General features: G+C 40.3%; 1 protein-coding gene across 11 annotated transcripts in view; it reads right to left on the reverse strand.

Annotated features, from left to right (window-relative positions):
• Positions 1-9,364, reverse strand: part of LOC113655756 (dedicator of cytokinesis protein 7-like) — a 46,343-nt gene extending 36,979 nt beyond the window's left edge. For 6 of the 11 annotated variants that reach the window (XM_047808299.1, XM_047808297.1, XM_047808296.1 and 3 more), the window contains exons 1-7: positions 9,116-9,364; positions 4,985-5,072; positions 3,120-3,295; positions 2,882-2,950; positions 2,533-2,659; positions 1,225-1,437; positions 78-163 (exon numbers count right to left, since the gene is read on the reverse strand). In XM_047808299.1, coding sequence (XP_047664255.1) covers positions 78-163; positions 1,225-1,437; positions 2,533-2,659; positions 2,882-2,950; positions 3,120-3,295; positions 4,985-5,072; positions 9,116-9,165 — 809 coding nt within the window. In that variant the 5' untranslated portion in view covers positions 9,166-9,364. The remainder of the gene's footprint in view (positions 1-77; positions 164-1,224; positions 1,438-2,532; positions 2,660-2,881; positions 2,951-3,119; positions 3,296-4,984; positions 5,073-9,115) is intronic. The other 5 variants (XM_047808300.1, XM_047808298.1, XM_047808294.1 and 2 more) reach the window with 1 other exon arrangement.
• Between the last annotated feature and the right edge of the window lie 5,412 nt (positions 9,365-14,776).

The following is a 14,776-nucleotide window of genomic DNA, read 5'->3' on the forward strand; positions in this document are numbered from 1 at the left end:
TAAATGAATGAATGAAAGAATGAATAAATAAATGAATGAATGAATAAGGAGTGTTTTGATAAACTCAGTGAACTCACTTGAGAGACAAACACTTGACCATGATTCTCTGGCCTGTATGTTCTTTGGGTACCTCAGGGATCGAGCACCTCTCCACAGCCTCATCCTGCCACACACACACACACACACACACACACACACACACACACCACATTAGAAAGCAAGCTCCATGGTGACGGCGCTATGGCAACATTGACACAGGCACCAAAGAGCTGTGTACATGGATATAAAAAGGAACCAGTACTGAAGTGGTAATGAAGGACTACAGACACATGTTAGATAAGAACATTTTAAAATAAATAAATAAATAAATAAAACCATTAGAGTTGTGTAACAGTTGTAACGGTTGTGTTAACAGACAGTTAGGAGGATCAGTGTATGGAGGAGCAGCTCTGTCCATTTCCTCTCATTACCTAACCGTCATATCAGTGAGCTCGGCTTGATAATGACTCAGATGGACGGCCTCAGCCTAGTTAGTATGTCAGTCAGAGAACAACCCTGATGTGGATGGCTTTAACGCCGAGGTTATTTGTTTACTGAGACAGATAAAACCTTCTTCAGCTTTACAGCATCTGCTTGAGCAGCACCTTAGTGTTTAGCCCTATGATCTCATCCTCAGTACTGTAATTGGGGGATGTAGAAGGTTAAGTAGTTAAGGTGTTGGACTACAGATCGGAAGGTGGTGAGGTCAAACCCCAGATCCACCAAGCTGCCACCGCTGGACCGGGCCCTTAATCCCCAATTACACAGTTGTATAAAATGAGATAAAAATGTATGCTGCTCTGAATAGGTGTGTAATGTATTTGTAAAATAAAACTCCTTGAATGTCCAACAAACAACAAAGTTGAAATCATTAAGAGATCTTCAGCTTCTCTCCAGCGTAAAAGCTCAGAGTTCCTAAAAGTGGCTCGTACACGTCGGCTCATCCCAGCCTAGATCACGGCCGGGCATCGTGTAGCCGCTACACTGATTACAGCATTTAAAGTGTCAGTTTATCTGTTTAACAGTATAACAGTACTTCCTGTCTTAAGTCATAATCTGTCATAATAAGCAGATAAATCTAATAGCAGTCTGAATAACTAAGATCTCGTGTAATAAAACAGAAATCCAGGTCATTTCAATGATCTTTATCTTGCAGTTGTAGGTAATACATCCTGGCACTCAGACCTCATCTGGTGCTGGGTAAAGCCCCAGGAAGTCAGGGTAGCGTCCTTGCTGGCGGTTCTCTGTGTTGTGGTGGTCCACGTCCTCAGCAGCTGTGCGCTCCAGTAGAGAAGGCAGCAGGGCATCTGCAGAGGAGTTCTTCAGGTCAAAGATACTGGAAGCCCAGCTGCCCCGGGGGGTGTCATCCAGAGACAGTGACCTCCTCTTAAGGTCATCCTACACACACACACACACACACACACACACACACACACACACACACACACACACACACAATGTCTTGCATCACTTAAATTTACAAAATGACAGGAGACAAGAGATTAGATGAGAGACCTCCTACTAATATGAGATGGGGAAGGGGTGGGGCTTTGGCAAGTTTAGAATTCATACACAGCTGTCAATCAATTATGATTCCTATATTGTCCCACCATTGTCCATTTTTATTTGAGGGGAGGGGATTGGGGGGTTATTGGGGGGGTTCTATGTATCTAGGTCCATCTACCTGGACTCGTTTACAGCTGAACGGCCTCGTACTGTACATGATAAATATTCACCCTCCTTTGACCAGCTGCATATTTCGCATGAGGATTGAAAGTCATAAGTCTAAACAAAATATCCAGTAACACACAATTATCGTTAATAATTATTATGTACCATTTTAAAGAATGTAAACGTTTGTGCCTCCACTGCTGCAAAACAACTGTACGTTCTTGTGTGACCAGATGCCATGAGAAGCAACATCATTAGTGAAACAGGGTCAAATGTGTGCAATTAAAGTGTCACCTCGTCTCACTTTAAGAGCAGGTAGGCGACATACCTGATCAAACAGCACCCTGAAGACCAAGGAGCTATCAAAAAAAAAAGTTCAAGAGAAGCTTCTGGAAAAATCTGACAAGGTATGTGTCGGGGATGGGGGTGGGGGATGCGTGTTTGCGTGTGTGTGTGTGTGTATGGGGTTGGTCATGCAAATCATATATATGTTGTACATCAAGTTTGGGGTGAGCTGTAGTGTATATTTTTATAAAGCTATTGAGAGAGAGAGAGAGAGAGAGAGAGAGAGAGAGAGTGAGAGAGAGAGAGAGTGAGAGAGTGAGAGAGAGAGAGAGTGAGAGAGTGAGAGAGAGAGAGTGTGTGTGAGTCTACTCTAGTTGCGTCTACAGCAGGAGGGAGAACATTATCATCATACTGCAAAACTAAAACCCCCACGGAAATAAACAGAAATGTCTCCACTACATGTAGCGTGATGAACACTTCCTAACGTACAGAAGTGCATGCCGACCAATCACAGCACAGACGTCCCTCCCGTGTTACCTGATCATCGGAGCGGTCGACGGCTGCGACCTCGTCCAGTTCAAACGTCTGTTTAACCAGGCCTCTCCTCTTCTCCCTCCGCCGCTCAGTGTTGTGAGGATTCTGCATGGTACTGTGGTGCTGGTATCTGAGACAGAAAGCGTAATTATGTTTAAAGCACTTCTTTCATTCTTAAACCCCAGGAGGTGTGGGGAATAACCGCAGGACTGGGACAGCGACTCGGGCGGGAACATGAATGGCAGGTTTATATTAATTCACCCTTATTGTGTTTCCTCCTCAAAGGAACATCCCTGTGGAACGCAATATTATCTGTCTGTCTCACAAGTTAATAAACCATTCTTCCACTCACTTTCTCTGGATAATGAGCCAGTTGTCAGTGTAGACCCCCAGCGCGTCTCTCACTCTGGGATCCAGTGAACTGCGGACACAAAATAACACCGCCATCAACCGCAGCTACTAATAATGAAGGCTAATAATAATCTACTGAATGCAGTTAGAACCGCGGTGCAGCTGCTGATCTGATCCTGGTTACATGTCTGTCTATACGTGTGTGTAACTGGGCCTGGGTGTATGTTAACATGGCTCACTCTTCCTCAGGCAGGGCTGGTTCCAGGGTGGTGCACTCTCTCTCCTGCAGGAGGAGCTCCAGGTCATCAGAGGGGAACTCCAGCAGCTGTCTGAGAGGCCCAGGTTCAACACTCGGGGCATGACTGCTCACATACTCCTCAAAGTCCACTGGCTCCACCACTTCTGTAAGGGGCACCTAACACACACACACACACACACACACACACACACACACACACACACACACACACACACACACACACACACACACACACACACACACACACACACACAAATCTGCTTTGAGGGGGTAGTAAAGGTGTGGGCAGAAGAGAATACAATTTCTGTTTTCGGTCATTACCACCACTTCCCTTTTTTTACTTTATTGCAGAAACCTTATGGCCTGCTTTCATGGGAAGTAAAAATCATTCCAATGTGAAATCTGAGAGGTTACTTTAAAGCTGTACAGTGAACAAAGCACCTCGAGATTACACAATGACTCAAGCGGTATCCTGATATCATGGCAGAGCTCTTGTCCAAGGATGTCTGCACCCGCAATAATAATAATAATAATAATAATAATAAGTTTATATTGTACAGACAGACACATGGACACTTCAAGCTAAATCTGCTGTTCTAACAGTGAGTAAGTTACTAAAAGTGAGCAGCAGCAATAGTCTAGTTTTCACTTTCACTGTTGTTTTTGTTGTTGTTTATCATGATCCTGAGGAACTGCAGTGTGATCACAAACAAGGACATGTAGTTGACTGAACTGGCTCTGTATCGTCATCATTTTATACCAGCATGAAGAGGAGTTAAACTGGATAACGTTAAAGTGTAAATCTTAGTTTAATTAATGTTTATTATATGTTCATAATACAGTTACCGTATAGCTCGGATCAGCAAACCCAGCGATCCTAAATCTCATTGTTATTATTGAAAACATTCACATAATTGTGACAGCAAATTGAAAATAATGTTAAGACGTCAGCAGCAGACGCTTCAAGTGGTGTAAGATGTGAGGTGGAGCCTCCATGGATCAGACTTGTTTCTCCAGCAGATCCCACAGATGCTCCATCAGGAGTCAACACATCATCCTGCACTTGGTCATGTTCTTCAAACATGGACAATGTTTACAGCGTGTCAGTGTGCATCATCCTGCTGAAAGAGGACACTGCTGCTATTGAAGAGGTGAACTGGGTCTGGAACAGTGTCAAAGTCACATCCACATGAATGCAGGACCCAAGGTTTCCCAGCAGAACATTGCCCAGAGCATCACACCACCTCCTCCGGCTCACCTTCTTCCCACAGTGCATCCTGGTGCCGTCTCGTCCTCAGGTAAGTGACTCACACGTGATGTAAAAGAAGACGTGACCGATCAGACCAGGCCTCCTTCTCCCATTGCTCCAAGGTCCAGTTCTGATGCTCACGTGTCCGTTGTAGGAGCTTTGGGTGGTGTACAGGAGTCAGCATGGTCACTCTGACACTCTGATGTTCTGTGTGATCTGACTCCTTTCTATCAGAGTCACCAGTCATTTTCTCAGCAGTTTGTGCTGCAGGGTCCATGACCCTGTATTTTATCATATCTACAGAGGTGTTTTTCTGTTGCTACTGAATAATTATATTATATCTTACCAAAATGCCAGAAGAAATCTCTCCTCTTTACCTATTCTGGTTGTTTACACCTTACACAGTGAGTAGTAACAGACTGAAGCTGCACACCCCATCTAGTGCCCTACTTGAATAGTGTGCTAAGATATTTGAGATTTAGTCCCAACATTTTCACTCAAACGTCTCTGTATTTTCACTGACGTTTGTACGATGATATGATGAGATCGTGACCCGTCTGTGCTGCACTGTTCACTATCTAAGTGCTTTTACTCACCGACTGATGAGCTCCACTTCGTTTTTTGGAGAGCTGAGGGGAGCCGTATTCACGAGATACCTGCTTCCTGACCTCTGCTGCTACCGTCCTGAGAGAGAGAGAGAGCGAGAGAGAGAGAGAGAGTGAGAAAGAGAGAGACGGACACACAGAGAGAGAGAGAGAGAGAGAGAGAGAGAGAGAGAGAGAGAGAGAGAGAGAGAGAGAGAGAGAGAGACACGGACACAGAGAGAGAGAGAGAGAGAGAGAGAGAGAGAGAGACAGAGAGAGAGACAGAGAGACACAGACACAGAGAGAGAGAGAGAGAGAGAGAGAGAGAGAGACAGAGAGAGAGAGAGAGAGAGAGAGAGAAAAGTTGTGTGATATAGTAGAGAGAGAGAGAGAAGAGGAGAGAGAGAGAGGGGAAGAGAGATAGAGGGGGGACAAGAAGAGAAAGAGGACTGAGAGAGAGAGAGAAGAGAGAGAAGAGAGAGAGAGAGAGACAGAGTAGAGACGAGAGACAGGATAGAGACAGGAGAAACACAACACACACACAGAGAGAGAGAGAGAGAGAGAGAGAGAGAGAGAGAGAGAGAAAGATAGAGTCCAACTCTTTCAGCTTATGTTATGGGAGAAACTACCTTTGAAATGTTGATAAGAAGTTGTAGAACATGAAGAATGAGTGTAAATATTACAGCCTGAGCAACTGCTATAGAAAACATTACACACTCAGACCTGAGAAATTAACGTGTGTTAGTTTCAACAGATTTGTCATTTACAGCTTAGTATAAAAACTATGTGAAATGAAAAAGGGGAATTTTAAGTGGGATTTCTAACAGACATGACGCCAAAACTCCACCCCTTTATATCCCAAAACCAAAGACCCCAAAAATCTCCTCATGCTGTTCACTTTGCAGCTGCTCCTTCACAGATTGGCTCACTTGCTCAAACTCACACTCATGTGTGTGAACACACACATACACACATATACACACACACATACACACAGCTGCCAAAGCTTGAGTCTCCCCCGTTGACATTCTTTCTGCTCATTGTATATGGCGACAAAGTACACACCCCGCAACCCTCCAATACCACCCCCCCAACATACACACACACACACACACACACACACACACACACACACACACACACACACACACACCAGCAGCCTGTAAACAAAGCAGTCCATTGCACTCTCCCTTCAGTTAGTCTCTGCCTCTTAACCACATAATTACCAAAACTTTCACAAGTTTTCAGACCATTGGACACCCCTGAGGACCGGACGCAGGGGCCACACCAGTCCGGCTGGCCAGCAACTGACTTCCAGAACTATTACAAGATGGTGCACAGGGTTAGGCATTTTTCCCCACAGGCTCATGTTTGGTCATCATCAGAAACCACAGGGCATCACACACACACACACACACACACACACACACACACATGCACACACACACACACACACAACTACACAAAATACAAAAAAGAATACTAGTGGAACAATATGTGGATGCATTTATGACCTCATTTGGATGAAATTTAACGCTTACTTCTTGAAATCTTTACAAATATCCATGTTTAAAACACACAGAAGCACATGAAGCCTTTACGTCAACCCAGGAGTGCTGCATGTTCTGGGGAAATCTATTTCCTACTTAAAGAGGAAAAAGGAAACTTTGCCTCCTCTAAAGGCAACAGCCGCACACCCTTTTCCTGTATCCTGCACTCAAACAATGAGCTCAGCCTCACAGAGGAAAAGCCAACACAACGTGACAAAAACAACTGAGTCAATTCTACTGCAATTCTAAGTTTAGGGTTCATCTGAATATCTAACAGACACCGAGCTGACGTCCTTCAGCTATGTGCAGGAATGATGCTCCAGGTCACAAGTCTGAGGTTTCAGTGACTTCACCTGCATGTGAGCTGTGATCTTAATCTATCAGGTTCCTGCTCTGCTGCACTACACAGGCTCAGAAGAGAAGCTGAAAGAAATCAAACCTCCATGACGGTAAATCCCACAAATACGAATTAAGAGCTGAAATGAAAGAGAAATTCAGCTCATTGGTGTAAAAGGAGAACTCAGTTTTCCTTGTTCTGCGTCAGGTGTGACAATATCCGAGTCACAACACTGTGACCAAATGACCCTGTGGGAACGGTGACGGCCATCAGACTGGCCTGTGTTTCACAATGCAACAGGAAGAAAATAAACGTACATTCAATTGTGTGATAAATTATTTTTCTGAGATTACACTTCATGGTAGCTTTCGAAACCACACAGCTCCACAACCTTCCAGACACTACACCATACACCACACAGTGTATACTCCATAACACTCCATACTACACCATACACCACACAGTGTATACTCCATAACACTCCATACTACACCATACACCACACAGTGTATACTCCACAACCTTCCAGACACTACACCATACACCACACAGTGTATACTCCATAACACTCCATACTACACCATACACCACACAGTGTATACTCCATAACACTCCATACTACACCATACACCACACAGTGTATACTCCACAACCTTCCAGACACTACACCATACACCACACAGTGTATACTCCATAACACTCCATACTACACCATACACCACACAGTGTATACTCCATAACACTCCATACTACACCATACACCACACAGTGTATACTCCACAACACTCCATACTACACCATACACCACACAGTGTATACTCCACAACACTCCATACTACACCATACACCACACAGTGTATACTCCATAACACTCCATACTACACCATACACCACACAGTGTATACTCCACAACACTCCATACTACACCATACTTTATAATACAGTGTATACTCCATAACACTCCATACTACACCATACACCACACTTTATAATACAGTGTATACTCCACAACACTCCATACTACACCCTACACCACACAGTGTATACTCCATAACACTCCATACTACACCATACACCACACAGTGTATACTCCACAACACTCCATACTACACCATACACCACACAGTGTATACTCCATAACACTCCATACTACACCATACACCACACAGTGTATACTCCACAACACTCCATACTACACCATACACCACACAGTGTATACTCCACAACACTCCATACTACACCATACACCACACAGTGTATACTCCACAACACTCCATACTACACCATACACCACACAGTGTATACTCCATAACACTCCATACTACACCATACACCACACAGTGTATACTCCACAACACTCCATACTACACCATACACCACACAGTGTATACTCCACAACACTCCATACTACACCCTACACCACACAGTGTATACTCCACAACACTCCATACTACACCATACACCACACAGTGTATACTCCACAACACTCCATACTACACCATACACCACACAGTGTATACTCCACAACACTCCATACTACACCCTACACCACACAGTGTATACTCCATAACACTCCATACTACACCATACACCACACTTTATAATACAGTGTATACTCCACAACACTCCATACTACACCATACACCACACAGTGTATACTCCACAACACTCCATACTACACCCTACACCACACAGTGTATACTCCATAACACTCCATACTACACCATACACCACACAGTGTATACTCCATAACACTCCATACTACACCATACACCACACAGTGTATACTCCACAACACTCCATACTACACCATACACCACACAGTGTATACTCCACAACACTCCATACTACACCATACACCACACAGTGTATACTCCATAACACTCCATACTACACCATACACCACACAGTGTATACTCCACAACACTCCATACTACACCATACACCACACACTGTATACTCCATAACACTCCATACTACACCATACACCACACTTTATAATACAGTGTACTTTATACTCCACTCCCTCTGCGCAGTAAATGGAACTAACAAACACAACCTAAGGGGTATTTCAGGCGCTAACAACCTGATTAAGCCTCATAAGAAGTTTTGCCCAGACACATTTGTGTAACCTAGAAACAAAAGGCTTCCCGCTCCAGCTGTCTCGGTGACGGGATCCCGGACCGCGCCGTGCGGGGAGCAGCGTTGCGTTAGCCGGCTAGCGCGGTTCGGTGTGAACACAAAACTGTTACAGACCTGTTAATCTTGTGAGCAAAAGCTCTCCGCTCGCTTGTCAGAGTGGCCATTATGTCCAAACACAGTCGCTGAGCGAAAACTCTTCGTAGAACTAGATTATTATTTTACAGTTCAGCTCCTCGGACATTGCTTCCTTGTGTTGCAGTGTAGCGCACACACTGATCCTCCTAGCGGCCACAGAACAACGCCGCCTTCCTCAGAGTCTCACCAAACCGGTCCTGCTGACGCACCTGTCTCTGGCCCTCAGCCACATCCCAATGGCCATGTCCCAAACTGCTCCCTGCTCCCTGCTCCCTGCTCCCTGTGTACGTGCCCTCTGTAGTCTACAACGCTGTATGAGATAATAAAGCATATTATGGGGACTGAGTCATAATATGCCAGCGTAATATAATATAATATAATATAATATAATATAATATAATATAATATAATATAATATAATATAATATAATATGTGTGTGTGTGTGTGTGTGTGTGTGTGTGTGTGTGTGTGTGTGTGTGTGTGTGTGTGTGTAGGTAAACACACACACACACACACACACACACACACACACACACACACACACACACACACACACACCATTCAAATTATTAGGAGCACCTCTGTATATCTGCCCAGTTATAAATCAGCCATCATCATGTGGCAATGCAACAAATAATAAATTCATGTAAGATTCAGGTCAGCGTATGTAGTTAACAACATTACTTCAGAACAGAAAAGTGACCACTGTGACTTTAACTCTGGAGCAGTTCATGGTACCAGATGAGCCAGTTTCACTTTATCAGAGCTGCTGATTTACAGGAAATTTTACACATCTCTAAAGTTTGCAGAAAATGGCCTGATTCATAGTAACTCAAATAATCAAGTTTTACAAAGGAAATACAAGAAAAAATAAGAAAGAAAGAAAAAAACATCTCAGAAGGCAAGAACATAAATCTGAGGCCCATTTATATTTATTTATTTATCAAAAGCGGTATAGTGTAGTATGGTGTAGTATAGTTTAGTTTGGTATTGTGTGGTGTAGTTTAGTTTGGTATTGTGTAGTATAGTGTAGTATAGTGTAGTATAGTTTAGTTTGGTATAGTGTAGTATAGTGTAGTATAGTGTAGTGTAGTTTAGTTTGGTATAGTTTAGTTTGGTATAGTGTAGTATAGTGTAGTATAGTTTAGTTTGGTATAGTGTAGTATAGTGTAGTGTAGTTTAGTTTGGTATAGTGTAGTATAGTGTAGTATAGTTTAGTTTGGTATAGTGTAGTATAGTGTAGTGTAGTTTAATTTGGTATAGTGTAGTATAGTGTAGTATAGTGTAGTATAGTGTAGTATAGTTTAGTTTGGTATAGTGTAGTGTAGTATAGTGTAGTATAGTTTAGTTTGGTATAGTGTAGTATAGTGTAGTGTAGTTTAGTTTAGTATAGTATAGTGTAGTATAGTGTAGTATAGTGTAGTATAGTGTAGTATAGTTTGGTATAGTGTAGTATAGTGTAGTGTAGTTTAGTTTAGTGTAGTATAGTGTAGTATAGTGTAGTATAGTGTAGTATAGTGTAGTATAGTGTAGTATAGTTTAGTTTGGTATAGTGTAGTGTAGTTTAGTTTAGTATAGTATAGTGTAGTATAGTGTAGTATAGTGTAGTATAGTTTAGTTTGGTATAGTATAGTGTAGTATAGTGTAGTATAGTGTAGTATAGTTTAGTTTGGTATAGTGTAGTATAGTGTAGTGTAGTTTAGTTTGGTATAGTATAGTGTAGTATAGCGTAGTATAGTGTAGTATAGTGTAGTATAGTTTAGTTTGGTATAGTGTAGTATAGTGTAGTATAGGGTATAGTGTAGTGTATAGTGTAGTGTATAGTGTAATGTAGTGTATAGTGTAGTGTATAGTGTAGTATAGTGTAGTGTATAGTGTAGTGTAGTGTATAGTGTAGTGTATAGTGTAGTGTATAGTGTAGTGTATAGTGTAGTGTATAGTGTAGTGTATAGTGTAGTGTATAGTGTAGTGTATAGTGTAGTGTATAGTGTAGTGTATAGTGTAGTGTATAGTGTAGTGTATAGTGTAGTGTATAGTGTAGTATAGTGTAGTGTATAGTGTAGTGTATAGTGTAGTGTAGTGTATAGTGTAGTATAGTGTAGTGTATAGTGTAGTGTATAGTGTAGTGTAGTGTATAGTGTAGTGTATAGTGTAGTGTATAGTGTAGTATAGTGTAGTGTATAGTGTAGTGTAGTGTATAGTGTATAGTGTAGTGTAGTGTATAGTGTAGTGTAGTGTATAGTGTAGTGTAGTGTATAGTGTAGTGTATAGTGTAGTGTATAGTGTAGTGTATAGTGTAGTGTAGTGTAGTGTATAGTGTAGTGTATAGTGTAGTGTAGTGTATAGTGTAGTGTATAGTGTAGTGTAGTGTATAGTGTAGTGTATAGTGTAGTGTAGTGTATAGTGTAGTGTATAGTGTAGTGTAGTGTAGTGTATAGTGTAGTGTATAGTGTAGTGTATAGTGTAGTGTAGTGTATAGTGTAGTGTAGTGTATAGTGTAGTGTAGTGTAGTGTATAGTGTAGTGTAGTGTATAGTGTAGTGTAGTGTATAGTATAGTATAGTGTAGTGTATAGTGTAGTGTATAGTGTAGTATAGTGTAGTGTATAGTGTAGTGTATAGTGTAGTGTAGTGTATAGTGTAGTGTATAGTGTAGTGTATAGTGTAGTGTAGTGTATAGTGTAGTGTATAGTGTAGTGTAGTGTATAGTGTAGTGTATAGTGTAGTGTATAGTGTAGTATAGTGTAGTGTAGTGTATAGTGTAGTGTATAGTGTAGTGTAGTGTATAGTGTAGTGTAGTGTAGTGTATAGTGTAGTATAGTGTAGTGTAGTGTATAGTGTAGTGTATAGTGGAGTGTATAGTGTAGTGTAGTGTAGTGTAGTGTATAGTGCAGTATAGTGTATAGTGTAGTGTAGTGTATAGTTTAGTATAGTATAGTGTAGTGTATGGTGTAGTGTATAGTATAGTATAGTGTATAGTGTAGTGTATAGTGTAGTGTAGTGTATAGTGTAGTGTATAGTGTAGTATAGTGTAGTGTAGTGTATAGTGTAGTGTATAGTGTAGTGTAGTGTATAGTGTAGTGTAGTGTATAGTGTAGTGTATAGTGTAGTGTAGTGTATAGTGTAGTGTATAGTGTAGTGTATAGTGTAGTGTATAGTGTAGTGTAGTGTATAGTGTAGTGTAGTGTATAGTGTAGTGTATAGTGTAGTGTATAGTGTAGTGTAGTGTGTAGTGTAGTGTATAGTGTAGTGTATAGTGTAGTGTAGTGTATAGTGTAGTGTATAGTGTAGTGTATAGTGTAGTGTATAGTGTAATGTAGTGTATAGTGTAGTGTATAGTGTAGTGTATAGTGTAGTGTATAGTGTAGTGTATAGTGTAGTGTAGTGTAGTGTAGTGTATAGTGTAGTGTATAGTGTAGTGTAGTGTATAGTGTAGTGTATAGTGTAGTGTAGTGTATAGTGTAGTGTATAGTGTAGTGTATAGTGTAGTGTAGTGTAGTGTATAGTGTAGTGTAGTGTATAGTGTAGTGTATAGTGTAGTGTATAGTGTAGTGTATAGTGTAGTGTAGTGTAGTGTAGTGTATAGTGTAGTGTATAGTGTAGTGTATAGTGTAGTGTAGTGTGTAGTGTAGTGTATAGTGTAGTGTATAGTGTAGTGTAGTGTATAGTGTAGTGTATAGTGTAGTGTAGTGTATAGTGTAGTGTATAGTGTAGTGTATAGTGTAGTGTAGTGTATAGTGTAGTGTATAGTGTAGTGTATACTGTAGTATAGTGTAGTGTATAGTGTAGTGTATAGTGTAGTGTAGTGTATAGTGTAGTATAGTGTAGTGTATAGTGTAGTGTATAGTGTAGTATAGTGTAGTGTATAGTGTAGTGTATAGTATAGTGTAGTGTAGTGTGTAGTGTAGTGTATTGTATAGTGTAGTGTAGTGTATAGTGTAGTGTGTAGTGTAGTGTGTAGTGTAGTGTATAGTGTAGTGTATAGTGTAGTGTATACTGTAGTGTAGTGTATAGTGTAGTGTATAGTGTAGTGTAGGGTATAGTGTAGTGTATAGTGTAGTGTAGTGTAGTATAGTTTAGTTTGGTATAGTGTAGTATAGTGTAGTTTTGTATAGTTTAGTTTGGTATAGTGTAGTATAGTGTAGTATAGTGTAGTATAGTTTAGTTTGGTATAGTGTAGTTTGGTATAGTGTAGTATAGTGTAGTTTTGTATAGTTTAGTTTGGTATAGTGTAGTTTTGTATAGTTTAGTTTGGTATAGTGTGGTTTAGTTTAGTTTAGTTTAGTTCAGTTTAGTTTAGTGTAGTTTTGTATAGTTTTGTTAGGTATAGTGTGATATAGTTTAGTTAGGTATAGTGTGGCACAGTTTAGTATTATTTTCGTGTAGTATGGTTTAGTATAATGTAGTTTTGTATAGTGTAGGTTTGTATAGTTTAGTTAGGTATAGTGTGCTATAGTTTACTTTAGTGTAGTATAGTGTAATGTGGAATTATTTGGTGTGTCATAGTATAGTATAGTATAGTATAGTATAGTATAGTATAGTATAGCATAATCTGAACTTCTACATTGTGTATTTCTCCAGCACAAAATCTTGTACTGTTCTCTTCTTCACACAACACTGTGACTGTATTTCTTGATTTGTAAGTCACTTTGGATTAATACATCTGCTAAATGAATGATTAATGTACATTATACATAAATATGAACATTACTATATTATATTATATTATATTATATTATATTTATATACTGTATGAATAGTATAGTGTAGTGTCGTGTGTACTGTATATAATACATACACATGTCTACATTGTAATCCTTATTAACATTTTAACCAATTCATATTTGTTTATAAAACATACACCACCAACATCAGGTAATGTGACACATGCACAAGTAAGGAACCACAAACTACAATCAAATCACACTATTTTCACATTATTAATCACAAAGAATACTGATGTTATGAACAAAACTTAAGATTACTTACATTATCAGATCATTAGCATTTCATCGGACTCACATAACTGATACCATTCAAATAAATCATGACAATGTTGATACAAAATGATTTATTCCAAACCTGATAATAGAGCTCTATTGTCCTGCTCATTGTAATTCCCTGCTTCACCCCTGATTCAGCTAATCAGCTAATGAACAGGCCTTTCAGAGCTGAAGAAAGTGTGTTAAAGGAGAGAAAACGCTACTGTGTGCAGAACAGGGGTTTCTCTAGGACAAGGCGTTAGCCTGGGAGTTATAGTGTACAGCCACCAGGGGGCGATGTACACCAAATGTGTTTAAGACGGAGGCGCCTGAAAAGGCGGTGTCCCGGCATGATTGTATCACTGAAACCTATTGTCCTGTTTATTGTCCAGATTTTACGTGTAAAGATCTCCAGGTTATCTATTTAACAGCTTTTTTAATATTCCATCCATCAAATAATCAAATGCACTAATATAAACAAAAGCAGAAGATATCAAATCACGTCAACATAAACTATTTACTTTATGTTATGCAAATAGTACAAATAGTATTTTTAGCACATTTGTAAGCGTTAAATAGATATTATAAAGCAGTTCTCATGTCAAGACATGTAAGATGATTTTGGAGGTTTTATGCAACTTTTTCTTTACACAGAAGAA

The sequence above is a fragment of the Tachysurus fulvidraco genome, chromosome 24 (genome assembly GCF_022655615.1).
Source record: "Tachysurus fulvidraco isolate hzauxx_2018 chromosome 24, HZAU_PFXX_2.0, whole genome shotgun sequence".
NCBI classification, from domain to species: Eukaryota; Metazoa; Chordata; class Actinopteri; order Siluriformes; family Bagridae; genus Tachysurus; species Tachysurus fulvidraco.